The sequence below is a fragment of the Equus caballus genome, chromosome 7 (genome assembly GCF_041296265.1).
Source record: "Equus caballus isolate H_3958 breed thoroughbred chromosome 7, TB-T2T, whole genome shotgun sequence".
NCBI classification, from domain to species: domain Eukaryota; kingdom Metazoa; phylum Chordata; class Mammalia; order Perissodactyla; family Equidae; genus Equus; species Equus caballus.
Window position 1 is genome coordinate 90,225,630 of NC_091690.1, and position 26,343 is coordinate 90,251,972.

Genomic DNA, 26,343 nt, shown 5'->3' on the forward strand with positions numbered 1-26,343 from the left:
TGTTGTCATGGTCATCTTTGAAAAATACAGTCTGCCACATCCCACCCCCTGTCCTCGCAGCATGACGTACAAGGCCCTCCGGGTCCTGCCGCTGGAGCATAAGCCCTGTGAGGCACAGACCTTGTCTGTCTTACCACAGCTCTCCTGTGCCTGGCACATAGTAGGCCCTCCTTTACATTCTGAGAGCTAATGAGTGATTTTCCCGCCTGGCCTCATTTCTTTTCATCTCCTCCAGCCCCTCACTGCCCGCTCCCTCCCTTTTTGCATCCTGGTCCTGCCACTCTGGACCACTGACCTTATCTTTCATATGGATACCATGCTCTTACACCTCTGTGCCTTTACACATGTCTGTGCTCTCTGTCTGTAAACCCCTCCCCACTCCATTGCTGCCCACCTGCCACAGTCCTGTTCGAGTCTGCTGAAGCTAAGAAGCCTTCCCGGGCAGCCCCAGCAGATACTGAGCCTCCCTCCTCTGGATCCCCAAACACCTAGGAATGCCTCCCAGGTGGCTTCGGCTCCTTCTGCCGTTGTCTGTCTGCATAACCGTCCGTCTTCTAGAGCAGGATGTCCTCACACAGAGGGATTGTGAAGTCTTACTCCTGCATTTCTACTGCTTCTGCCAGACCTGCTGGATATGCTCAGCGGTGTGTGTGGAGTGACAGGAGAGAGCAAGGGGGTCGTGGGAATGGTGCTGCTGCTGTTAACGGTAACCATGGCAGCCAGCGTTTGTTGAGGACTTTTCACGTGACAGGTGCTTTCCAGGTATCATCTCATTGAATTCTTAGAGAAATAACATTGTTGTGCCAGTTTTACAGATGTGGAAATTGAGGGTGAGAGACATCCCTTGTCCAAGGGCACACGGCAACTAGAGGGCGCAGCCACTTTCTGGAAGCTCGGACTCAGCAGTCCAGATCCAAGCCTCTTCCCTTTTGGTGCTGCCACCTGCTGGGTTTTACGCTCTGAGACCCAAAGATTTTTCTAGGTTTTAGAGAGCTCTGTAAATCCTAACCTTCAACTGGCTTAATAGAGTAATAATGTGGGAAGCAACAGCCTGTCTGCTCGCTCAGGAGACAATGTCTGTTTTGTTCTTGTGCCCGGTTTTAAGGGATGTAGAGTCAGGCAGAGGCTTGTTTAAGGGGGATAACAGGGGAGGCAAAGGGTCCAAAACGTAATAGAAATGTTTGTGGAAACGAGATCTGCTTGGCCTGGAAAATACGTCGGAGAGCAGGAGGTTCCAGAGGACCAAACTTTGACCGTCAGCGGGAGTTAGACGGCATTCTTCATTTCCTAAACACCAAGGTGACTGTGAATCAATTGAAGGAAAATGTGCTGAAAATTAGATCTGTCAAAAAGTGCGCTGGGGGGCCAGCCCGGTGGCGTAGTGGTTAAATTTGCATACTCTGCTTTGGCAACCCAGGATCTGCCTGTTCGGATCCTGGGCACAGACCTACACACACCACTCATGATGTCCTGCTGTGGTGGTGTCCCACATAGAAGAACTAGAAGGACTTAAAAGTAGGATATACAACTATGTGCTGGGGCTTTGGGGAGGGAAAAAATAAAGGAAGAAAACTGGCAACAGATGTTAGCTCAGGGCCAATCTTCCTCACCAAAAAAAAAGCATACCTAAAAAACAAAAAACAGAAAACTATACTCCCAACACACGTGATTTCATTAAAAAACAAAAAAAGGGCTGGACTCCTTTGCAAGGACATGAGCCTTGTGTACCTGAGGGTAATCAAGCAGGATCTGGAAAACTGTGTCTGTGTGGTGCAGAAGGGATTCCTGCTTGAGGTGAGAAGCTGGGAAAGAGGATCTGTAAAAGTTCTTCCAGGTAGGATGGAGGGTGCCCAGGGTCCCCTGGGCGCACTGAGGTTCTGTTACAGATGGAGCAGAGCTGGGCGTTGTGTCCACAGGAGGGCTCTTGGACAGCCAGGTTTCCACAGGTCATGCCAGCCTGGGGGTGGTAGCCGGGCACCAAGGTAGTTTCTTCTGAAAATGTTCTCACCCGCACCCCTTCTAATAAACGCAAAACTTGTGCGTATCTTCTCCCGCTGGCCTGGAAGGTACAGGAGTCTGGAGGCAGAGCGGACTGTGGCTGTCCAGAGTCACTGTAAGCTCAGGGTCTGCATGCCAGCCAAGATGTTAGTGAAAGTTACGCTCTATAGGTTGTATGAAGAAAACAATAGATGTTTAAAGCGTAAAAATGTCCTAATATTGAGTACGCTCACTCTGACTATGCAGGGTCTAGGGGATTCAGCCTGGCCCAGCGCCGTTTGAATGACCACTTCAGCTGATCTGTCTCCCACTCTTGTGAAAGTGGAAGCATCTGAATAAGTTGAAGAGTGAGAAAAGAAGTCAGAGACCCTGTTCTTTTGTCTGTGCCACACCAGACAGCTGTTATGACTACGTTCCCACTGCACTGGTGGGAGGTAATTTGAGCATCCTGTAGGCAGCCAGCTTTTGCTTGATCCCTGCGCTGGAGGTCACCGGCCTGTGTTTCAGCTCCCTCTTAGCCTGCCCTGCTTGCCGGAGCCTTCCAGTTGCAGCTGGGGCCCCCCTGCCACTCCCAGTACATGACACCCTGTGCAGCTCCTTCTCTGGCCATTTACCTGGGTGCTGGGCCCCTTGGCTTCTGGGTGCTTGTATCCAAGTTACTGCGAGAGCTCCGCAGCCACCTTGCTAGGGAGAGACATACTCGTCAGCACAACTTGTGCTGCACCTGTCCCTCTGTCCCTCTTGTGGACATGCCTGTGGCACCGTCCAGGCCCGTACATGCGGAGATTCTAGGGGGGAACACAGTTTTTGCCTTTCAAACAGTTTTGCCTTCACTTGTTACTCCTTTTTAAAGAATCCTGGACAATGGGGAATTTAGCCATGGGCAACAGCCTGCCTTCAGCTCAGGTCCAGGATGCCACAGAGTGTGGCGCTGACATTGTTGCCTATGCGGTGGACTGCTCAAGCCGTGCTGTCCCTTGAACGGGACCTGTGGCTCTTCCCTCCAAGCTTCTCTTACCAGTGTCCACTGCCTGGGAGGCCCTCGTCTTCCCGGAAGTCTTCCTTGGAGCCTTTAGATAACAGAACCTTCTATTAATAGTATTTGACTCATTTCTAAATAGATGCAAGGATGTCTCAATTCTTCTTGTATTCCCCAAATGTTTAACACATACCTTATACATAAAAGCAATTTAATTCTTGGTTGTTATTCGTCCTTTCATTCAGTCCCCCGAGAACGTTTCTTAGACCCTTATCTCAAGCGTTCCAGGCACAGTACTAGGACTCAGGGATGCTGAAGCAAAAATGCTGGTCCTAAAATAATAACACTGCTCCTACCTTTGTTGAACCTGTTGGGTGAGAGGCTGGAGCACAGGGAGATAGATAAGTAAACAGTCATAATAAAATGTAAAAGAAAGGAGCCTAGCTTCAGTTTTATATAAAAGACAGATTTATTGAACACAATAAATTTATTGAACACAAAAACGTATTAAAATGAACATATCAGTGGCTACTCCCTAGTTGTGTTTCCTCGGGCAAATCACTTAAACTCTCTGGGTCTCAGTTGTGCATCTGAAAAGTCATTAGACCAAATAATCTATGAAATCTCACTCCGCCGCCCCCATCTAATATTCTGCAGTTCCGTGAGCCTGCGTATGATTGATGTTTTTCTTAATGCTCAGTTGCATTCAAGGTGCGGTTTTAGAGGTACAGTCTCTTCAGTCTGGTGTCCTAAGAGGGAGGTTGGGGAGAGGATCTTAAAAGGCAGCATGTGGTTCACCGCTGGCGTACTAGACGCAGCAGAGCGCGGCGGAGTGAGGACCCGCACGTCAGCGTGGCAGTCAGCGTGGAGTTTCAGCCACTGAGGAACACATCACATCATCTGCATTTTGGAGTTGTGCCGTGTTGGACCCACAGGCACGTGCTTTTTCCAGCCTTAGTGGAAAAGAGCGTGTTTCTGCGGCTCACCTGCAAGGGACCGGGCCTGACTTGGGGTGTGTCCAGCTGGAGGCTGGGCTGGTTCTTCTCTCTTCCAGTGGCCCTTGGTTTGCATAAGATGCCTTTCCACTTTAGGATTTTGTTTCATTTTTTAAGATTTTAAGAATTTCTACCATGGCCTATTTTACCAGGATTATGCAGGGTAGGTTTTTGGGGGATGGGGAAAGGACCCCAAAGAGGCAGCCGTGAGACCCACCTCTCGTGTCTCAGGGCACAGACAGACCCCGTCTGTGCTCTCTCCGCCACAGCCTGTTCCCTCCTTGTGGATATATCCTCTGCCACTTTTGTGGATGCACAGCACATTTTTGGACAGTCTCCCTTGATATGGAGGCGGGGACTTCAGTCGTTCCAAATCTGAGATCTCCAGAAGCAAAGTGGCTGGTTCTTATCGTCGTGTATTTTAACCGAGTATTTTTTCAAACTTGTTTTTTAATCTCATCCCCCTTTCCACTTCACATAAAGACATCACACTCTGGATGGGGGGAAGTGTAGTGAGGGTGAGAACAGTGTGACTTTTGAGAATTACTGTATCTTTAGTAATTCAACCAACCAAAATTTTGTCAAATTTTATCTATCGAACACATTATAAAAACACTGGGCCTCTTTGTTTGTTTGTTTAAAAAGGCAAATTTATAACATCGAACATGCTTTTTCAAACTCCTGCCCCACGCCAGAGATGGGCCCACTCCCTGAGAACCAGCATTCCAGGCTGCCTGGGGCCCATTGGTGAAGGTGACCCAGTGCACGTGAGCACCTGGGAACGTGAACAGGGTCAGGCATCTGTGTGTTGGCTGTCGTGTCTACTGGTCTTGCTGGATTTAGTGGCAGGCAATTTGAGCATCCCGCAGTCACCCAATTTTGGCTTAATCCCTGTGCTTGAAGGCCAGAGGCCTATAGATGTTTTTCTTTGTGTTGGTAATACATTTATCGGATCCCACTTAGAATGGGTGCCTAGAATAATGATTTTGTTCATGGAAATGTTACCTAGGAGAGATTCAGCATCTAAGACCACACAGGGAATTCATTGTACATTTTTGATCCTTTGTGGTAGCGCATGTGTGTTGTTGAACTGTCTAATTTCCTTGCTCCAACCCAAGGCTGCCTGGCAGACACTTTCTCATTCTTCAAGATGCCACTCGAGGGTTCCTTCCTCTAAGCCATCTCTTCTGGGCCCTCTCCTGCCCTGGCCCTTGCTGAGCCCCATGCAGACATCTACATGTCTGTTTCCCTCACCTGGCCATGAAGCCTCTCAGGGTCAAGTACTGAGTCCGAGTCTTGTATCCCCAAGCACCCAGGCCAGTGCCTGCCTCACGGTAGGGGCTGCATAAATGGTTATTGAACGAACGACACCACCTCAAAACATGGACCACCTCTATGGCTCTGGTGCAGCCCTTCCTGCACACTGCCCAGCTGCTTCCAGAAATCTTTGCTGAGGTCAGGTGCCGCTCCCAAGGCCTGCTTTGTGCCCAGGTCTGTGGAAGGGGTTGTCTCCCAGTTACAAGTTCATCCCGTTCTCACTCCAGCTGTTCTTAGCTCACCTTGACCTTTCTCTCAGCTGCTGCCCAGAGAAGACAAGGGGAGACTCGCACAAACCTAAACCAGAGCACCAGCTGGCTTCTCCCCGGTTTGATAGTGACCATGGTTATTACCTAAGGGTGTGACACTAGAAGAGAAAGAGACCCCGGGTGTCTGGTTCCCACCCCTAGTGGGGTCTTGTCATCTTCGGGAGGGAACACGCAATCCTGAACACATCCGTTCCGCTGACCTGATGTGAAAAGTGAGCTTGTTTTGTGGAGCAGTTTGGGCGTGGGGACCCGTGTCAGAAGTCCCAGGCACAATGAGGGGTGGCAGCATCTGGAGATAGGCAGTGTGTCTTAGCATCTGGAGTGTCTGGGAGGAAGGGTTCTCCTGACAAAGTGGAAGGCTTTTCCAAGGTAAATGCGTCTCGTTATGACGCCCCTGCTGGGCCACCACACATTGCCCTCAGCGCCCTGGCACTGCCCACTCATGTCCCCTCTCGGTCCAGGCTTCCACGGTTGACTGTTCTGAGGCTGGTGGGCCTTTAAGTCCGAGACCATGAGTTCACTGATATTTTAGAAGAAGCTTGGCGTTCTAACAACTCTTATCAAGCCTGTTCAGGCTTGTTAAGAACAGTGATCAGGCACTATTAATGTGCACATTGTCCCCTTAATGGGGGGCCAAGACTAGTTATTATGAGGATTTGAAATTTAAAGTACTGTTACACTGTAGTCACGTTATGGTGCCTCTTTAACTCTTAGGGAAAGTGAAGCCAGTCCAGCTCACAGGTCTTCCATCCAGGTCTCAGGATTTAAGGCGGCGTTTCTCCCTGCAAGTAAATTACTTACATGTTTTAAAAATGCAGGTTTGGGGGAAGGGGTGAATAGGAGGAGGACAGGGCATTTTTAGGGCAGTAAAACTGTATCTGTATGATACTTTGATGGTGGATACTGTAGGGGAGGAGGACATTTCCTCTCCCCAAATGTGGGTTCGTCTGGCCGGAGAACGAATTAAATTCACATGAGACAGAATAGCAAGAGAAGATTAAACAAAACTTTATGAGGAACCATGTCCCGGGGCCTTTCTTCCCGAAGGAAGAAAGGGCACCGAAGAAGTGGGGTGCACACAGTTGTTATATACCCCCAAACAGGGTGTTTCACATGTGATTGAAATGTCCCTTTTACAACAGTCATGAGGCCACTCTGTCAGCACAGCGCTTGATGGAGGCAGATAGTTCTGCTGTCTCAGTGAGTGCCGCAGGGTGGCAGGTGTGTTGCCTCGGGCTGGGGGGGGCGGGGTCACAGATGAGCGCTGCAATGGGTTCCCAGCCCAAAGAAAGATGCTTAATCTTTAAGGAGACACCAACGTTGGGAGGGGGAGGGAAGTCAGTTATAGGAAGTTACCAGAGAAGCACAATAAAATGCAGATTTAAGTCCTTGCCTTTGGTATTGATTAAGTAAGAGTTTTTAGAGAGAAGGTCATCACCTTTCTTCTTCCTGGTACAGAGAGGGAGGCACCTTTTACAGATAGAGATTTACCTTACAAACGTAAATGTGTCCTAACAAAGGGCAAGTTCCATTCCTCAGAGCCTCCTTGCCTGTCCCAGTTTATCAAAAGCAATGAGCCTCAAATAATCCTGATGCCAAAGAGACATATCTTGGGGTGGCCAATTTCAGGTCCCCACAATACATAACTTTATGCTTAGTTTATCAGAACCCCTAGAGCTACACAACACAGAGTGAACCCTAATGTAAACTGTGGACTCGGATTAATAATAATGTATCAATTTGTTAGTGCCATCCAGTCGATTCCAACTCCTAGCGCCCCTGTATACTGCAGAGCAGAACCCTGCTGGTCTTTTTGCACCATCCTCTCACCTTCCCACACTGTGTCAGACGGTGCTTCGCTACTATTCGTAGGGTTTTCATGGCCAATTTTCTTGGAAGGAGGTGGCCAGGTCCTTCTTCCTAGTCTGTCTAGTCTGGAAGCTCTGCTGAAACCTGTCCACCATGGGTGACCCTGCTGGTATGTGAAATACCGGGGGCATAGCTTTCAGCATCACAGCAACATGCAGCCACCACAGTGTGACAAACAACAGACAGGTGGTGTGGTTCCCTGACCAGGAGATGAGCCCAGGCCGCAGCGGTAAGTATGCCACATCTTAACCACTAGACCACCAGGGCCGGGTAATATATCAATATTATTAACAATATTATTAATAATAATTAATAATGGTAGTTATCAAATAATTAGTAGTATCTAATAATAATAATGTATCAATATTGGTTCATCAGTTGTAACAAAGGTGTAATGCAAGGTGTTAATAAAAGGGGAAACTGGTGGCTGGGGAGAGGGGTATATGGGAACTCTGCTTTCTGGGCAATTTCTCCATAAACCTCAAAATGCTCAAAAAAAGGGTCTATTTAAAAATTCAGGGGTTTGGGCCCCACTAATGACATTCTGCATCTATGAAGCTGGTGCCTTGGAATCTGCATTTTTTTCTCAGGTTCCCCAGATGAGTCAGGTTTGAGAATTCCTGGACATCAGTCGATCTTCTCTCACCATCTGTTTCATTCCAAGAAGGAGCTTAAGGGGGCTCTGTCTAGAGCACTGTCTCCTGTGTGTTAGAGTGTGTTTCATCTTTCAGTAGGTGGACAAAAAGCTTCCTGCTAATGCTAGAAATAGTTGCTGCAATACCACACTGACAGTTGAACCACAATAAAGAGAATTCAGGCCAGACCAGATTCCAGACATGGGGACTATCAAGTTTCCAAAACGTGCGGCCTTTCTTCAGAAGGGTGCCTTGCCAGCTCCCGTTTGAAACCAGCGTAGTTATGGATTATAATGAAAATTTTACGTCTGTGTATTTATTTCAATAGCAGTGATAATCCACTATTGTTATAATCCTTGGCTCTCCGTGTGACTAAGTGTGTATTTTGTTAGCCAAATTCTGGATTTTTTAAATTAAAATACTTGTGGCATTTATATGTATATAGATCCTAAAGTAAGCTAAACCAAAATGCTCTGGAAATCGATGCTACACGGAATTTCGTTGAACTTGTGAGAATTCGCATTGCATCTTGCAAAAGACACGAGGACCTCGGCAGTGTGCTTCATCACCACACAGGAAGTTTCCCAGTGGATCAACCACTCCTCTGCTAGGAGTTTGGTGAGGGCAAGCCCAAACCCAAAGCAGTGGCAAGATGGAGTGTGTATGCTTGAAATTCAGAGTGACATGAGAGCTACAGCAATGCCACGTGCCGCTTCGGAGTCAGTGTATAGCAACACAAGCAGAAGCCCTGCTGTGTGGAATCTGTTCCAGAGTACGAGGAAGGGACCAACGCAGCCAGGGTCCACCTCTGCCCCGACTCAGCCATGGGGCGCTCACATGGGGCCTGCGAGGGGGCCCTGGGAGCCGACTCACACAGGATGCACATTTTGCACATACGTGAGATGAGGTCCATAGCTTTCGCCTGTTTTTCAAAGGGATCCACAAGCTAAGAAGAATTTCCAATTTAGACAGTCATCTCTAAACTGGTTTTGGTTGTGTAAAAAACAACTTAGTCCTCCATTAGACGTTATATTTGTGTTTTAAACATAAGTATGCCACGTTACTGAAATATTGTTGTACACTATAAAACCTCCACAAAACTTGGGAATCAAAAGGGACATGATAAGAAATATAAACAGAAGCCCTTTAGTTTTCACCCCCACGGGTCATCTTATGTCCCCCTCGGCACAGACCGCTGCCCGAGACCAGTGCTTCCCTTTCTTTAATGTGCGCTAGAGCCTCCTGGGGACCTTGCTGAGCCTCAGAGGCTGATCCAGGAGGTCTGGGGTAACGTAGTTCTGAAAGTTGCCAGGTGATGATGCTGAAGCTGCTAGTCCATCGCCCATATTTTGAGTGGCAGGTAGAGGGCGAGGCATGTGCCGAGTTTTGTTGCAGTGACCCCGCGGTGTGCCGTCTGTTCTCTTCAAGCAGCTTTGCAGCACCTAGCTTTAGGAAATGGAGTCTGTGGCACCAGTTTCCCCCAGGGAGGCTTAAAGGGGGCCCCTGGGACCCTTTGACTTCTCCTTTACTCAGGCCTGCCTTTTCCTGCTGCTGCCTCTGTCCCCATGGCCTGCTGGAGCTGAGCTCTTGTCTGACTAGCTTAGCAACGTCTTTGTAGTGCTCCCCAGGGAGGCGTCTCTGGTGACTAGGCTAGCCAGAGGAGGCTCCAGACCTGAGCCCTCTTCACTTCTGCAGCAGCCTTGACTTCCTGCCACACCAGAATCAGAGAACCAAGCCGGGTTTTCCCAGGCTTCTGGCTCGCTTCACAGCCAGGACTCGGTGAAATGCAGAACGGCCAGGGAAAAGGCTGGTACCCCTGGAGCGGTTGGTGACTCATGGCCATTGAAGCAACTTTCCTGCATTGATGTCTGTTTGTCATGGTCGTGCTCTGAGCCAAGGCGGCTCATGGTGCGGCCTCAGGTGGCTGCTCCTGAGGGAAATAAGGGAAGACTTTGCTAGAGATGAAAATTGAACTCCCACGTCCTCCTCAAAAGAGCAAGATGCCAGCTTGGTGATGTCCTGAGGAGCCGGTGGTCCTAGTCCATGGTGGGCAACGGTGCTGAGAGCTGCCCCTGCCCTGTGTCCAGCAGAAGGTAGGAGCCTGGTGGGGTTCTCTGGGTCACATCTCCCCTCTGCAAGCAGAGTCATTGGAGGAGTTCCCCAAAAGACATGAAAACCAAAGAAATGTTTCCTGATTATTTGTGTTGTCTAGTCCGGGTTATCTACACTTAAACTCCTTTTATTACGGGGAAACCTAACTCAGAAAGACATTCTCACCTTAGTCTTTCTCTCCAAAGCCTGCTGTTGGTTTTGTCTCACTATGGGTCTATTTGGGCTGACCCACCAGGGAGAAGCAGCAGCCCGTGTTCTTTGTTTGGAACTCACCTTTATTTAATTTTAAAATATTAAGGATCTGCTGTGAGTTAGGGAATGAGACCACTCTGATACGTCCCTGCACTTGTCACTGGACGTGCAGGTGGGGGTGGGGTGGTAAATGAAACAGACCATATTTGCCTCAGCTTTTGTGCCTAAAAACTCTGAGGGAAAAGTGGTTTCCAAGTGTTTCCTTAGTAAAATTTTAAGTGTTTGCCTAAATTTTAGGGCTGCAGTTTTATAATTAGCACTGAAAAATTAAATCCTGTTTTTTCCAAACACATTTTCCCATTTCAGATTTCTTCTTAAGTCAAATGCAGGGGCTTGTTTTCTCTCATTAAGATCGCCTTTCTTCAAAAGGATTCAGACAGCGTTGTTAGACTAGCCTGTGGGTTTGTCCTTCTGTGACCCAGAGTGAAGTTTATTCATCTGACTTCTAAGAGGCCCTCAACTACGGGGATCCTTTACAGGTTTGACCAGAAATTCAGTTTACATCCTAATAAACTGGAGATCAAATGTCATGCCCTGTGTCATGGGGTAGACGAGCACTGGGAGAACATAAGTTCTTGAGAGACACACGTTAGTGAAACTCACAACTCCAAGAGCTTTTCATCAGCCCACGTCATTGTTTTTAACAGAGCATGTGTTGACATACATGTTCATAGTTTTATATTGATATTGGCAAGGAATGTTTTTATGTATATAATCCTTTTATTCCATTTTTCTTTGCTGTGTTCACATTTAAACCAAAAGTGTGTCCAAAAACTATAGACAGGTTGAGATGTCTTTGAAGAAGAGGAATCGCCTAGACTTGAATTTTTTTTTTTTTTCTGTTTGTACTGCTTTCATGTCTTGCTTTTGAGGGTTTTTGTTTGTTTGTTTGTTTATGTTGGTGCTCTATTAGAAATGCACCTAACTGGGTCAGGTCAGTACATACGACTTTCACTTCCTGTCACCTCTCGCCTCCCCCAGTTCTTGACAGAAGATGGTTTCTTTTGAGTTTAGTTGAAAGTCAGTTTGTGTTACTTATACAGCCATGTTGAACTGTGAATCTGAGAATGAGGAGCCAGGCTTCCTCCTTCAGAAGGTGACTCACAAAGCCAGTTTCTCTTGTTCCACATCGTTGCCTCATTACAGTTAAAGAAGGAGAAGAACTCCATTGACTAAATGTTGGACTCAGAATCCGGCGTATTTGTTCGAACAGGTCCTATTAGATGCCAGAGCTTTTTCACAGCTGGTGTCAGTTACATAGGCTGTACCTATTTTGTTGAGAAAGTTCCTTGTAATAGGCATATTGCCCTCACAGGCCTCTCTTGGCTGGAGGCATGGTGAGGTCTACCCTACAAGTCTGGTCATTCCCCGAAGGTCTGGGATGACTCAGATTGGATTCAGACAAATGGTGCGTCCTGAAAAATCTATAGAAGGAAATATCAGTGAGAAGGTGCTTACCACAAATGGAGTATTGAGTGACAGAAGTATTGACAAGTCAGCGTTCTCTTTGAAACAGAACCCAGAGCCCATTACTCATTCGCTTGGTACTGCCGTCGCTCCCCTGGCTTGTAGACAAGTGTGTCAACCCTACCGGGCATGCAAGCCCTTCCTGACTGTGCCCCAGGCCCCGTGCAGTCCAGCTCCTGTCTTTGTACTGATGCTCCAGCAACAGTGAACTACTTACCCTTCTTGTAACTTACCCTCCTCTCATTTCTCTCTGCTTTTGTACACATTATCCATGTGCCTGGATGGATCCTCCTCCTTTCACTGGCAGACTCCTATGCACCCTTCAAGAGCCAGGTTAAATGGCCCTCCTCTGTGACTCCTTCCCCTGTGTGCTCAGAGCCTGTCATACATCCATCTGTAATACTGCTCTTCGTGTTTTTGTGGAGTCATCTGTTCGATGTCTGTGTCCCTTGTAGATGTTAAGCTCTGCCAGGGCAGGGACGAGGTCTTTTCATCTCTGTAACTGCAGCCTGGCACAGGGCCTGGTGTGTGATATTTGTGGAAAGGAAATGGAAGAAGGAAATGCAGAGTCACTGCTCTGTGATACGGGCCGGCGCTGCTGCTGATAGTAACAGCTGCTGATAAATTACGTGCCCCAGGTGTGCTGGCCCTGGGCTTTGTCCGCACAGTCTCATTTAACCCAGCACAGACATGTGAGGTTAATCTGGAGGGTCACCTGTCTTGCAGGTGAGGAAACTGAGACTCAAAGGAAACTACACTAAAAAGTGACAAAGCTGGGATTTGAACCATCCTACCTGCATTGTGGTCTTGACCTCAGTTTCATTTTCCTCATCTGAAAAAGATAGTAATATACTTGATAAGATCCTTTTGAAGAGGAAACATCATGACTTATGTGACAGCCTTGGTACAGTGCCCAGCTAGCATCAGAAACCATGAGGTATTAATAATGACACAGACAGGGTCCCTCAGCTGGCAAGGGGCAGAGGAGACTTTGAACCCAGGTCTCTCTGACAACAGAGCTGTGTTCCTAACCCTGCTGCTCATGGGCCACTCCAGGGCCCCAGTCTTGAAAAGAAAGAAAAACACCTCACAGACCCCCTGTTTCTTTAGCAAAGGCTCCCACTCTCTCCCTCCAGGGGCTCTGGGGAAGCTGCGGAAGGTGGAGGTGGAGGTGGAGCCTCCTCCACCTGTCAGTGCAGAACTTGGGAGGATAATGTGCACATTGTTCAGTTGTTTGGCAGCTTACTCAGGACCCCACCAAGCGAACATTAGGATGTCACCAGCACCTCATTAGGCTCCAGCACTAATTATTTATTGCCCCAAAGACAAGGAAAGTGTGGCCCCGGTGCTCAGGGATTCAGTCCCTCGATCAGCTGGTTCCTTTCCTTGCGACTTCAGGCAGGTCACCGCATCTCCATCCAGCATGAGCCTCTGATACCGCTCCCAAAAATGGGGCTCAGCCATCAGTGCCTGCCTCCCAGAGCCTCCGGATCTTGGCGCTTTGAGAACGCAAGCCTTTTAACCCTCTGGTCAAGGGCTGGTGTTTGAGATCAGCACACCAGTGACTGCTTCCTCTGTAAATTGTGCTTTCTAAGGGATTAACTTGATTAAGGCAGTCTGTATTAATGTATTCAGTAGCCAATTCATATACAAATTTGGGTTGAACAAAAAAATGTATGTTTTTCATTGAGACTAGAAGAGTTATTAAAATATATATGGAGCTTTTTGTAAAGCAGACTATTGTAATTGGTAGATAATGACTTAGAAATAAATATTTTGAATTAGAGTTTTGAGTGTGAGGCTGGTTCTAGTGACAGCTCTCTCCAGTGCTGTTCTCTCTCCCCTAAAGATGACATTCAACAGAATTTGTTTTGAAGAATATTATAAAAAATATATGATTGAATACATGTTTACAAATCTCTGAAAGAAGATGGAAATTCCCCATTTTCCTAACCACTCATCCCTACTCCCTCCCTCTCTCTCTCTCTCTCTCTCACACACACAGAGTAAATGAAATAGATCTGCAAAGAAACTGGATCATTGTCAGATAAGTTGCATTCCATCCCTGGCTGTCAGTTCCTGGTGCGTTTGAGAAGGCAGAGCACCCTGATTTATCATTGCCCTTCCCCTCTCCCTAAACAGAATCAGAATTCCCAGCAGCAGTCGACAAGCCATGTTAGCACATTCAATCCATCTCTCCAGGGCCCTCTCACCTTTATTGGTTGTCATTTTTCGACAAAACCACATTCCACATGGGGGTCACCAGGCTGTGGGCTGCAGCCCATGTCAGCATTCCATCTCTGACATGCTTATCAGGCTCTGCTCGCCGGCCTTCACAGAAAGCCAGGGCTGTGTATGTGTGGGCCTCGTCTACATGCCTGGGTGTGTGTAATTGCCCAACTGTGTGTGTTGTTTCACCAGCAATAAAAATCCAGCAGGGAAATGAATGCTAAAATTAGTTTGTTTGTCCTTTGACAAGATCTCCCCAGTTGAAAAATTTCTGTTTATCTATATGACTGGGCAGACTTTGCCAAATCAAAATTAACTGCCTTGCTTAATAGTGGAACAGATTGTGTTTTGAAGAGTTTCCACTGAATTCTCCTTGAAAGGACATTTGATCTAGAAACTCCAGCAAAGTCTGGCAAAGTTACTGCATTTGGTGTAGGTGATTTTTTTCTCCTTGTGCTAGTTGTAGGATGCACACGTGTAGCCCACCGCTGGACCCTGGCTCACTACATCTGTTGGATGGGAGGATGGATGAATGGGTGGTGGGTTGGCAGATGGTTTAATTTGCCTTGCCACGGGTCTTAGATGTCAAGTCTGCTGATGCTTAAGAGGAAGGAAAACTTGTAATTTGTATTGTCATCCCAAAAAGTTTTTGCTAAACTCCACCCTATGACTGTGTCTTTGGCTTCGTTCACGGAACAAAAACAATATTTAACAAGCACTTAGTATGTGTTAGGCACATGGGATATAGATTTGAACAAAATAAGAATAGTCCTCGCCTTCAAGGAGCTTACTGTAAAGAATGGGAGACGAGCATTAAAAAGTAATTATGCAAATAATAACTATAGCTGTAATCACTGTATTTGTTTTTCTGGTTTTTTTAGTTGAAATACTATTCATATACCATGAAATCCACCATTTTAAAGTGTAAAATTCAGTGGTTTTTAGTATATTCACAGAGTGCTTTTTTGTTTTTAAAATGATGTGGTTGAGTGAAACATTCAGTCTGTTCTGCTGTTTTCTTGGCACAGCCTCAAACAGTTGGTCTGACTGACTCCAGCAGACTTCCCATTACTTGGCTGTGCATCCATCTGTGATCATTAATGTCATAACTAGGGGGTGGGGGACCTCAGAGAAGTTCAGTTCAGAATGGTCTCCTGGAAGCTGCCCTAAGGGGACGTTCGTCTGACCAATATGAAAGCTCCTTCTCACCCAAGATGGCTCCAGCGAGAGCTTCCTTCTCTGCCACTAACTTGAACTTACTGGTTCTGGGCGACCGCCACAGCATCTTTTTTTAATCAGTAAAAATGCTTTGAATGTGAAATAAAAATTGGGGTACAAAATTGCATGTATTTTGTAATACATAAAAAAATAGCAAAATGTTACATAATACATTAAAATAGAAATATGTTATTGGAGGAAAGAATAGACTAAAACTGGCCAAATGAAATTGTGGTTAAGATAATAAGATAACATTATGAGTGACTTTTTTTTCATTTGCTGGATGGAAGCATTAGTTTCTTCATCTTTTTTTTTTTTTAAGATTGGTACCTGAGCTAACATCTGTTGCCAATCTTCTTTTCTTTCTTTCTTTCTTCTTCTTCTCCCCAAAACCCCCCATACATAGTTGCGTATTCCACTTGTGGGTGCCTCTGGTTGTGCTGTGTGGGATGCCGCCTTAGCATGGCCTGATGAGCGGTGCCATGTCCACACCCAGGATCTGAACTGGTGAAACCCTGGGCCGCCAAAGCTGAGCACACAACCTTAACCACTCGGCCATGAGACCAGCCCCGATTCTTTATCTGTTTGAGTTTGGTTTTTTTTCCCACAGCATCTTATAATTCCATTTTCTTAAGAGTATACCCCAAGAAGGTCCCAAAGAAGTCAAGGAAACTCAAGGATTGGGAACCCTCAGGATCTACGCTGTAGATTCTAAAGCTCAAATACCAGATGCAGTGAAACATTCCTTGATGTAGCTCAGCTGACTGTTGCAGGAAAATAACCACTCACTGGTCTTCTTACTCCATGTTCGTGACTTGAAATGTAAGACACTTGCATTTTCAGATACCTGACAGGTCTCTCTGTTGGGGCCCATGGGGGAAGAGAGGTATCCGAGTTCCCTGCCCCAGTTTTGCTTTGCCTTCCTGTTCTCTGAAGATGGGAGTAAGGACACGAGTGGTCTCCTTTATGGGGTATTTTGAAGGAGCCATGGTAGATGAGATGAAGCTGCTTTGAGCCTGAACTACCTCCTGCTGGTGGCTAAGCTCTCAGAAACCACTCTGGTTGGTGGACAGTCAGCCATCTATCCTGAGAGTTCCAGAAGTTTCTCCTCCCCTGGACAAAACTGATTACATCGGAAAATCGCTTTGTGGCGTCACCAAGAGATCTGAAAAAGAGTAAATTAGTGTTACTCAGGGAGTTTTCTGACAACCCCCTTAAAGACATGAGTATTGAAGGTGAAATTCACCGTTGTGGGTACTTGAAGATGATGACAGCCCGAATCATGTCTTCCTTCTATAGGGTCTTATACAAATTGCAGAGCACTTTCATATTCCTAGTCTCACTGATTCTCTTGTGCACCTTGTGATGTGGAAAGACTGTGATATTTCCGTAGTGTAGATGGAAAAACCCAGGGCTGGAGAAGCTACTTGTGCGTGATAACGAAGGTGGCTCTTCTATCCTCTGTATTTTCTTTCCACCTCTCTTAAAAGCTTGCCTACTCCCTCCACTGTTCTGTAATATTTTTCCCTATGATTTTCTAATGACTTGTCAGTTCCATTCACATTGCTTAGGTGAGACACCTGCTCGTGTACTGGCTGACATTAAAAAGAATGTCATGAGTACATCTGACAGTTAATTTTATTCACTAGTTCCCTTCTGCTTCATAGATTCCTGTGAGTTTGGGTTAATTAAGCCGAGTTCTATTTTTGCTAGCAAGCTGGTGATTCTTTGGGTTGAATCAGCGACTGAGCTACCCCTGGGCTGTGATCAGTGACGGAGCCTCGGGAAAGCCTCCGTTCCTACCTCTCAGAGCACGTAATGGCCACGCGGGGCGTCTGGCTGTGAACGACAAGACTGCATGCGACTTGCTTTCGGCCACACATGTGCATCGTGCTCTTCTCCTTTTAAAGGTACATGACCGATGGTGGACTTGGCCTCTACACCCGCCGCCTGAACCGGCTCCCAGATGGGATGGCTGTGGTGCGGGAGACCCTGCAAAGAAATACCTCCCTGGGCCTCGGAGACGCTGACAGGTAAGCTCCCTCCGCTTGGGGTTGGCCGGGTGCAAAGGTCATCCCAGCGTGGCCTGAGGGTTGAGGGTGGTGATGTGGAGAGCGGTGGGCACTGCTTTAGCCAGGCCGAGGTTGGGAGGCCTGGAAGCGGTGCCCCGTTAGGAGCCGGCACAGCAGGCAGGGGTGCTGCTCAAGAGTTCTGGAGTCCTGCTTCTGCTTAGGGGGGTGCTTCTGACAGCAGGACGAGGGAGTTCAGGCGTGGGTGGTTTCTGTTGTTGTTTTGACTGTTGCTGCTACATCTTCATCAGTTCAGCAGGCCCCAGGGAGCTGCTCTGCTTCCCGTTAGCCGGCTTTCTAGGTACTGCACCTTGGTACAGAGTCCCTGGGGATGCACGGAAGGGAGCTCTCCTGGCCTTGCCTGAGCAGGCTTCACCGTAGCCGCCTGCTGCCTGGCAATAGGAGGCAGGGCTGAAGGAGGTAGGTTTACATGGCACATGCTGAGCAGTTGACATTATACTCACAGGTCTTCACTGCTGCCACCATCAGAGACAGAGAAAGTTTCAGAAAACACTACAATAAAGAGAGAGGATTACTTGGCCTCCAGGTTTCTAGTCCTTACTCTGACACACACTGCTTCTATGACCATGAGCAATCGATTAAAAGGGGCTTGGACGGTATGATTTCCAAGGTCCCTTCCAGCTCTGAAGTGCCGTATTTCTAGATGCCAATACCCTTTAATGATCTGACTGTTGAAGGATTTTTCTGCATACTTGACCTCTTGCTACATCTGGCTTGATGAGACGTGGAATTAGATGGGAGTGGTCTGAAATCACTACACTTTTTGGGTGCTAAGCCTTATGTGTCAGAAAGCCAAATATTTGTAGCCCAAGTCCAGCTTCTTGCTGTCCTCTTCGCAGGACATACTCTTCACAAAGAGCTAAGTGACTTCTGTAGTTCTCTGGCTTCAGAGAAACAGGGCAGGATGCTAAAGAGACAGACCCTGAGGTTACCCCGGGAAGTGGAATTTGCCAAAGAGGAATCTTCACCTTCTCTCAGGGAAGCTGGGACGCTCGGGCTGGTAAAGAGCAATGAACTCATTGTCAGGAACTTGGGATCCGGCCCAGGCTCTGCCACTGACTTGAATACATCCTTCTCAGAGTCCAGGGCGGTGATTTATGCCAGAAGTGACAAAAGGCTTGCCACTACAGTGCCAGCTCAAGTCAGCTTTTTTCCTGTAATTAATTTTTTTTAAAGTATTGGTTTGAAAGTTCCATAGAAAGATGAACCATTTGAGAACTGCTCTTTCTAAGGCTAAAACTCTAACTAAAATCTCTAAAGCAGATATTATCAGGAGAAAAAAAAATCAGTGGTCGTAACACCCCACTGGAGATTTCACAATTTATCAAATTATTTTGCTCATTTGGCTTCTGCTGTAAACATGTAGTTGGTTAGTAAATCTACTAGCATAAAATGCAGAACTGACAAGGTACATTTCCCCATGTAGCCAAAGAAAAATCTGCGCTCGGCAGTTTAATTTAACGCTTCCTTGCAGGGTTAATGGAATTATTATAGATCACAGCTGAGCTTGTTTCTGCTTTTGGAGGGGGAGGGTTTGGGTGGGAGCTGGAAAGATGGATAGCATTTGTGTTGTTCCAGTTCAGCCTCTATGGTGGGAACAAATGGAGGGCAGTGTCTTCTGGTTCTCCCCAGACAAAAATGCTCACTTGTGACTATTTAAGACTGAATGGATAGCTAACAGGCTTTTAAAGAAAGAATTCAGGTGGCTTTTGAAAAAAATATAGGATTTAATAATGCTTATAAATTTCCTATTTTATATAAGTTTTGACTTGTAGGCAGTGAGATATTTTGCATTGTTCTGGAATATGTTAAATTTCTTCCATCTCCGAAGTTATTGTAAACAGACCATACTAATGCTTCATCTTTGGCTAAGTTGAAACGGCAGTAGATTTGTTTCTATAAGTTCTTCTTGTAAATCTCTTCCAAAAACTATATTCTGGATGAGTGTTTCCCAAAGTGGGAGGCTAACATTAGTAGTATAGGAAATAATTTTAGATGGTAGACAGCAAAATATTTCTTTTCAAAAATTACATTTTTATTTTAAAAAACTTATTACTAGCACATCAAACCCGTGATTTTACAATATTGCTGAGGGTAAGGATAGTGTAGGCTTGAGACAATTTAATGTGACATATCAAGGAAGAATATCACAGATGGTGTGCAGGTAAGTTAAAAGAAAATGATAATATACAAATGGCTACAGGTTAGGTAATCCTGTTCTTGTCCCTGTAATTGAAAATATGTTCTTTAAATAATTTAAATTAGACAAGTGAAAAAATGCCAAGAACCCAGCACCTTTCCAGAATTCTTCCTTTTTAACCTAAAAAGAGAAGGTGGCAGAGCTATTTCCAGAAAGTTCTCTTTTTATTTTATTTTTTTTTTGAGTAAGATTAGCCCTGAGCTAACTACTGCCAATCCTCCTCTTTTTGCTGAGGAAGACTGGCCCTGAGCTAACATCTATGCCCATCTTCCCCTACTTTCTATGTGGGACGCCTACCACAGCATGGCTTGCCAAGCGGTGCCATGTCCACACCCGGGATCCGAACGGGCGAACCCTGGGCCGCTGAAGCATAAAGTGCGCACTTAACCACTGCGCCACCAGGCCGGCCCCTCCAGGAAGTTCTTTATAAAAAGATGGCCGTCCTTAAGGACTCACACACAAAGAGCATACTACCTGGGTTCCACACAGGAAGCGGAAAAGTACTGAGAGGTGAGACCCAGTCAGACCTCAGCCAAGGGAAGCCGGCGTCAGAAGGGCATGTGGCCTCCCCATGCGAGCAGAGGGTCATTACCTCCCAGGGCAGCTGGGAGAGCAGCTCTTCGGGGGTAGGGCCTAAAGGATGCTGACCTACCAGACCTTGGCTGTTCGCGACAGGACGTGGCTGGGGTATCTTCAGAGTTATTAAAAGTAACTGATAGGAATGTGTACCTTCAGAGCCTGGGAGATAGGGACCCTGTCAGTTTGTGCGTCTCGTGTGTCACCAGCCGGCTTCTCAGAATAATAAATGACGATAGTAAATTCAAGATGCCGAGGCTGCCCTTGATCTCTTGTCACTCTCCAGGGTTGCCACCCCTGGCTCCAGCTTTTCCCTGATAGTCATCAGTGGCTACTTCCAGCAAACTAGAGCCAGCCGGCTGAGAAGGGAGGATCAAAAGGGACAAATGGAGGTGGCTTCTTACAAGTCATAGGCCCCAGATAACAGACAAATAGAGCTTTGGCATGGACTTCTCTGAACTGGCAGCCTGGGAGGGAGAAGCACTATGACAAGAAGGGCCAAGAGCCTGGGCTCACAGACAGTCATGTGGTTTGTGGAGGTCCTACAGTTCCTCCGTGCACTGCTGTCCCCTCAGAACCCATCGAAAGTTCTTGAATTCCAGTGAGTTGAGTGCTTTCAAACGCTTAAAGCTCAGCTCTGGGAAAGTTTCTGCTCCCAAGTCTCTCTCTTTTTTTTTTTGGCTTGAGGAAGATTTGCCCTAACAGCTAACATCTGTGCCATTCTTCCTCTCTTTTGTATCTTTTGTATATGGGTTGCTGCCACAGCATGGCCGCTGACAAATGGTGTGGGTCCACGCTCAGGAACCAAACTCAGGCTAGCAAAGCAGAGCACACCGAACTTAAAAACTAGGCTGTGAGGCCAGCCCCTTCAGTCCCTTTCTTTGTCCCTGCAAAGCATCGCTGTGCTCACAGCCCCTCCGTCGTCCCCCTCTGCTTTAGCACGAAGTGGCCAGCAGTTGAGTGCTTCTCCTGCGCGGCATCCTGGGTCCTGAGTCAGTGAGAGCGCGAGGAGGACAGAAGGCAGGTGCGCTGCGCACGTCATCAGGAGGAGGGCTTCAGAATTACTTGTCAACTTCCCTAAACCATTGGAACTCTTGTGGAACTCCAGTGGCTTTTATTAATTTAGGTAGCGATAAAAATAGCAAAAAACGAATGCCTTGTGGTGAGGCGTCAGCCTGAGACTTGAACAAAGTGAAAATCGCGCTCTGACGTCATGCCGAGAAAACAAGCAGGAAGGAGACGCTGTTTCTCTCCTCGTCTCAAGGTTTTCGTTGCCCTCCCAGCTCCAACTGGCTTAGGTGTTGAGACAGCACTTTCAGTTTAGATTCTGAGTCACTGCACACGCTCCACTGTCTGCATTTGGGGCCCTGACCTCGGTGCTCAGAGCCGTCCTAGTTTCAGCTTGAATTGGGAGTCCCACGGGGTGAGGGCGTAACTATGCAACCTGGTATTTGACCAGCCTGCCAAGCCTGCCTTCCTTCCTCGCCGGGAGTGTCACAAGATCTCCGAGAGCCCGGGGCACTGCTTGGCTTTGTGATTTGTGTGGAACAAGGTGGCCTCCTGGCACCACGCAGTGCATTCACAGATTCAGGCCCGACCTGAAGAGAGGAGTTTAATCCAGGCCAGAGGTCCCCAGCCAGCAAATGGAATTGGTAGGAGCCCTTGCCCGGTGCGAGGTCCCCAGCCCAGTTATTTCTTAGGCATAGCCCCTGCTGGGATATGCACATGAGAGGGAGCACAAATGGAAATGACTCTTCCCTTAGCACCCCCTTCCAAGCCTGTGGTAGGCAGAATAATGGCCCCCCAAAGATGTCCATGACCTAATTCCCAGAACCTATGGATATGTTATGCTATGTGGCCAGTAGAAATCAAGGTTGCTTATCAGCTGACCTTTAGATGGAGAGAAAACCCTGGATTATCCAGGTGGGCCCAGTGTGATCACAGGGTCCTCACAGGTGGAGGAGGCAGGCAGGAGAGGAGGGCACAGTGATGAGATGGGACAGGGACCCCACCTGCCCTTGCTGGCTTTGAAGTTGGAGGAAGGGATGCAGCCAAGGAAGGGGGCAGCCTCTAAAAAGGGGAAAAGGTCGGGGAACAGACGCCCTCCTAGACTTCCAGAAAGGAATGTAGCAGTGCCCACGGTTTCAGCCCATGAGACCCAAGTCAGACTTGTGCCTCGCAGAACTGTAAGACAGGACATTCTGGTGAGTTTTACCCACCACGTTTATGGTAATTTGTTATGGCAGCGATTGAAAACTAATACAAACCCTTATCAGAAAGTAATAAAGACAATCATAGTTGCCATTTCCTGACGGATTGCTATATACCAGGAACTGTGCCAGGCACCTTATAGACATTGTCATTTACCGCTAATCCTGACCCTTGAGGGAGATGTTATCCTAGTTTCATGGACTTGAACAGTGGTGCACAGAGAAGGTCAGTAAATGGGCTGAAGGTTACACACACCAAACACGTGTCCAAGCTGGGAGTGAGACCTAGGCCTGCCAGACGCCTCCCACACCCCATGCTCTAACCACCTAACACACTGCCTGCTTAGGGAGCCCTCCTACGGAGATTCTTCATTCCCTAGCTCTTATCCCATCATTGATCTCAAGCCTCGAGGAGAAGGCCCTTTCTTATTCAAAGCTGGGCTGGTTTACTCCTTGGCCTCCTTGTCAAGGGGGGAGGAGCTGGGGAGATGCTTGTTTGTGAATTCTGACAGTGCTGCAAACTTGTGCTGTTAGCTGCGGGAGGAGGCCACGATTTCAAGATCCCGGCCAGGGCTCGTGCTTCGCTTTAGTGGTCCAGGAAATCCAGGGCCCCCAGAATCTGCAGAGATCCTGCACCCATTTGAAAAATTCTCTTTCCTGGTTCTGGCTAACCACTCTGTGGTCCCTGAGGCATTGCTGGGGTTTCTGTTCCCAGAGTCTGGGGTCTGCAGGCCTCCATGGCTGGGCCGTGGTTGAGGAGGACCCCCCAGAAATCCCTGCCTCCCCTCACTGTCTCCCTCTGTGTCTGTTGTGGACTGTGAGCTCCTAATCTCACCGTCGCCAAGGAAGGTAAGGAGGAGTTCCCTCCATGTGGTGGGATGAGAGAATGTGGATCTGTACCACCCAACATCAGAGCCACCAGCGAAACATGGCCATGGAAACATAAGATCAACATATGTTAAAAGCTCCATTCCCTCGTCACCCTAGCCATATTTCCAGTGCTCCCAGGTCCCATGTGGTTCATGCTTCCCCATCGGATGGTGCAGAAAACATTTCCATCACTGCAGAAAGGTCCTCAGAACAGCGCTCATAGAGACAGCTCCGTTGTATTTCAGAAGGCAGCTGTGGAAGAGAGAGAACACGTGGGGTTTGCTGTAGGGAGACCCTGGTGCTGGTCCTCACGCTCTCGGGCCAGTTGCTCAACTCCCCGAGTTCGGGGTTTTGTCTCTAAAATGAGGACGGTGTTCACATGCATCTTTCGGGACCACTGTGAGGCACACACGAGGTGCAGGGGGGGAAAGGGGTTTGTAAAAACCAAACAAGGAGGAACACTCGGGTTATTCCGCGGTCCTGCGAGCTGTGCAGGGCAATCTGGGCTCCACCCCTCTGCAGCTCCCTTTTCTTTATATTTAATTAACTAATTGGTAATTAAGCCCTCTTCTTTTTATAATGGCTTAGAATAACTACATATAATAAAAGAACAATTGTGGATTAAAGGAATGAAGCATTAGGACAGGGGGGAAATGTAAGTTAGAATATGACATGTAGAAAATGGGGAAGATTGAGAATACACATGCACTAACCATAAGGTCCTACATGGTTGCATGTTTGAGCAGTAATTCAGCATTGAGCTCTCTACTGGCCTAAGTGAAAATGCACTTTGCCTTGCTTTCCCCTCCCTTCCTGACTTCTCCCCTGTGCTTTTGTCTTCATCTTTCCTTGTGTGGGTCAGTCAGTCGATGTCTCTCTCTCTCCTTCTTGCCTCTCCTGACTACCTTACAACTGCCTATTATACCCACTGGTGCCCCTGAGCGTTTTCTCAGTCCTGCCTTCAAGGTTGTACTCACTTTCTTGGACAAGACGATGCCTCTAGCTCGGTACCCAACAACGGTGATCTCTCGTTTCCTTTGCACCCTTTCCACTTTCTTCTCCTGCTTGCATATAGGGAGGGAAACAAAGGAGGAGAGAGGGAAAGTCTCTTTCATTTTCAAGCTCTTAAAAGGAGCCTTGGAGGCAAATCTCTATTTCCGTGGTAACAGGGTAATAATTATTGCATTGGCCTTTCCCAGGGGCCTCTTTTCTGCTGGTACCACTGGCTTCCTTTTTAAGTAAGAGCTGCTGCTTGTGGAATGCATTGGTGGGCAGGGGCCACCTGTGCTGAGCAGGGGGGTGCTGACAGGAAGCAAGCCATCTGCACCTTAAGCCACAAAGGAATTCTCCCAGAGGCAGTAAAGAGAAGAGAAAGAATAGTCTGCGGAGTATCACTTCTCGTGCAGGCGGTGTTTTCACTTAAAAAAAAGAGAAAAAGGCAATAAGTGGCCCCATGAGACTCTCCCACTCCCTGATGTCACCTAACTTCATAACTTTGTTCCAGGTTATAGTGTGTGTGTGTGTGTGTGTGTGTGTGTGTTGGGGAGCAAGGAGCACAATCTCCCCCAAAGTACATTTTCCAAAAGTGGTTCGTTTTCAGTAGTTGTTTAAAGGTAATTTGTAGACTTGATGGTGGTTCAAAGTATGGATGAGAAGACGTTTAGCAACATGAAAGCAAGAATGAGAGGCCAAAGAGAAAAGGCAAAGGGGCACCTTATTCTGAGCTTACTCCCCCAGCAACCCAAAGCATAGGCCCAACCCCAGCTCAGAATCTGACTACACCTGCGCCCTGCGACAGGCAATAAACACCATCATGTGCTTTAATCCAGGTACCTGGGCAAGTCTTTGCATTGGCCAGGAGAGGATAGTTTGTGCTGTGTAACAAACAACTCCAAAAACCCTGCCCTCACTCTGGCCATTGCAGCTCAGTGGGAGGCATGTTGTCCATCCCTGTCACTTTAGGACCCAGCGTGCTAGAGGGACTACAGTTAAAAGCATTGACAATCCCCATGACAAAGAGAAAGAGCATGGTGAGCCACACACTGTCTCTTAAAGCTTCAGCTCGGAAGTGGCCCATGTAACTTCCACTCATCATTGGCCAAAGCAGGTCACATGGCTGCACTTAATTCAAAGGAGAAGAGAAGTACAATTCTACCACGTGCCCGAGAGAACAGAAAATAGATGGCGAACTGCACTGGTGACTCTCATTGTTTTATTACATCCAAGTCACAGCCTGAGCTTAATGCCACCCCCTCCCCATTGTTTAACCAACTCTGTATCATGCAGTTCATGACATATTTACTACATAGCTATCAGATGCCGGGCAGTGTGCCACCCAGTCTGACCGACGGCCTCTAGCATTTCGTCCGGGTGGGAGAAAGTGAGTGAGTGGATGAGGAACTCGAAGACTGAATTGGTTAAGGAATTTTAACCAGTGCTATGGGTCAGTTGTAGTTCTGCAAAGTATTTGGACTGTGTTTTGATATGTGACAGCTTACAGAAGATGCTGATGTTTGTTTAATGTTGCCTGAGTGCCTACTATGTGCCAGGTCCCGGGGATCCAAAGATGAGTAGGACATAGTCCCTGCTCCCAAGAAGCTTGCAATTAGACACAGGGGAGAGAGCCTAAATAAGCCGTGCTGTAGAGCCTGTCACCGCTTGCTGTGGAAGGAGGAAGGGCCGGGAATACCCTTGTGGGCGGCATGTCATCCCATATTGGGAACTTGCAGTCCTTGTAATAAAGTGCAGGAGGTTTCTTTTCCTGTCGGGGACGATTTGAAAAACCCTTTAGAAACATTACCCAAGTGTCAAAATGGGCCCGCTTATCTCATCTTCTGTTTGGGATTTTCTTTTTGCTTCCTTTAATATCTTTTGTCACTTTGAAGAGCAGCCTAGCCGTGATTTCTGTCACTGAAATGTAAGATGTGATTGAAATAAGCCCGGTGTATAAGGCCACCCTTACACTGGCCTGTGGAAGTGTCCCTGGTTACAGTGTAACCTTTAGCTTGGTCACGCTGGACAGCTGTGCCAGCCTGGAGTTTTCTTCAGTTACCTGGC

The 26,343-nt window shown here is 47.4% G+C and overlaps 1 protein-coding gene across 20 annotated transcripts in view; it reads left to right on the plus strand.

Annotated features, from left to right (window-relative positions):
- NAV2 (neuron navigator 2) overlaps positions 1-26,343 on the plus strand; it is a 706,422-nt gene that overhangs the window by 568,834 nt on the left and 111,245 nt on the right. For 19 of the 20 annotated variants that reach the window (XR_011441179.1, XM_070274944.1, XM_070274945.1 and 16 more), the window contains one exon: positions 17,251-17,373. Coding sequence is in view for 19 of the 20 variants with exons in the window: in XM_070274944.1 (XP_070131045.1) it covers positions 17,251-17,373 (123 nt within the window). In the remaining variant the exon portion in view is untranslated. Of the gene's footprint in view, positions 1-9,474; positions 10,156-17,250; positions 17,374-26,343 lie in introns of those variants that run through there. The other variant, XM_023646544.2, reaches the window with a different exon arrangement.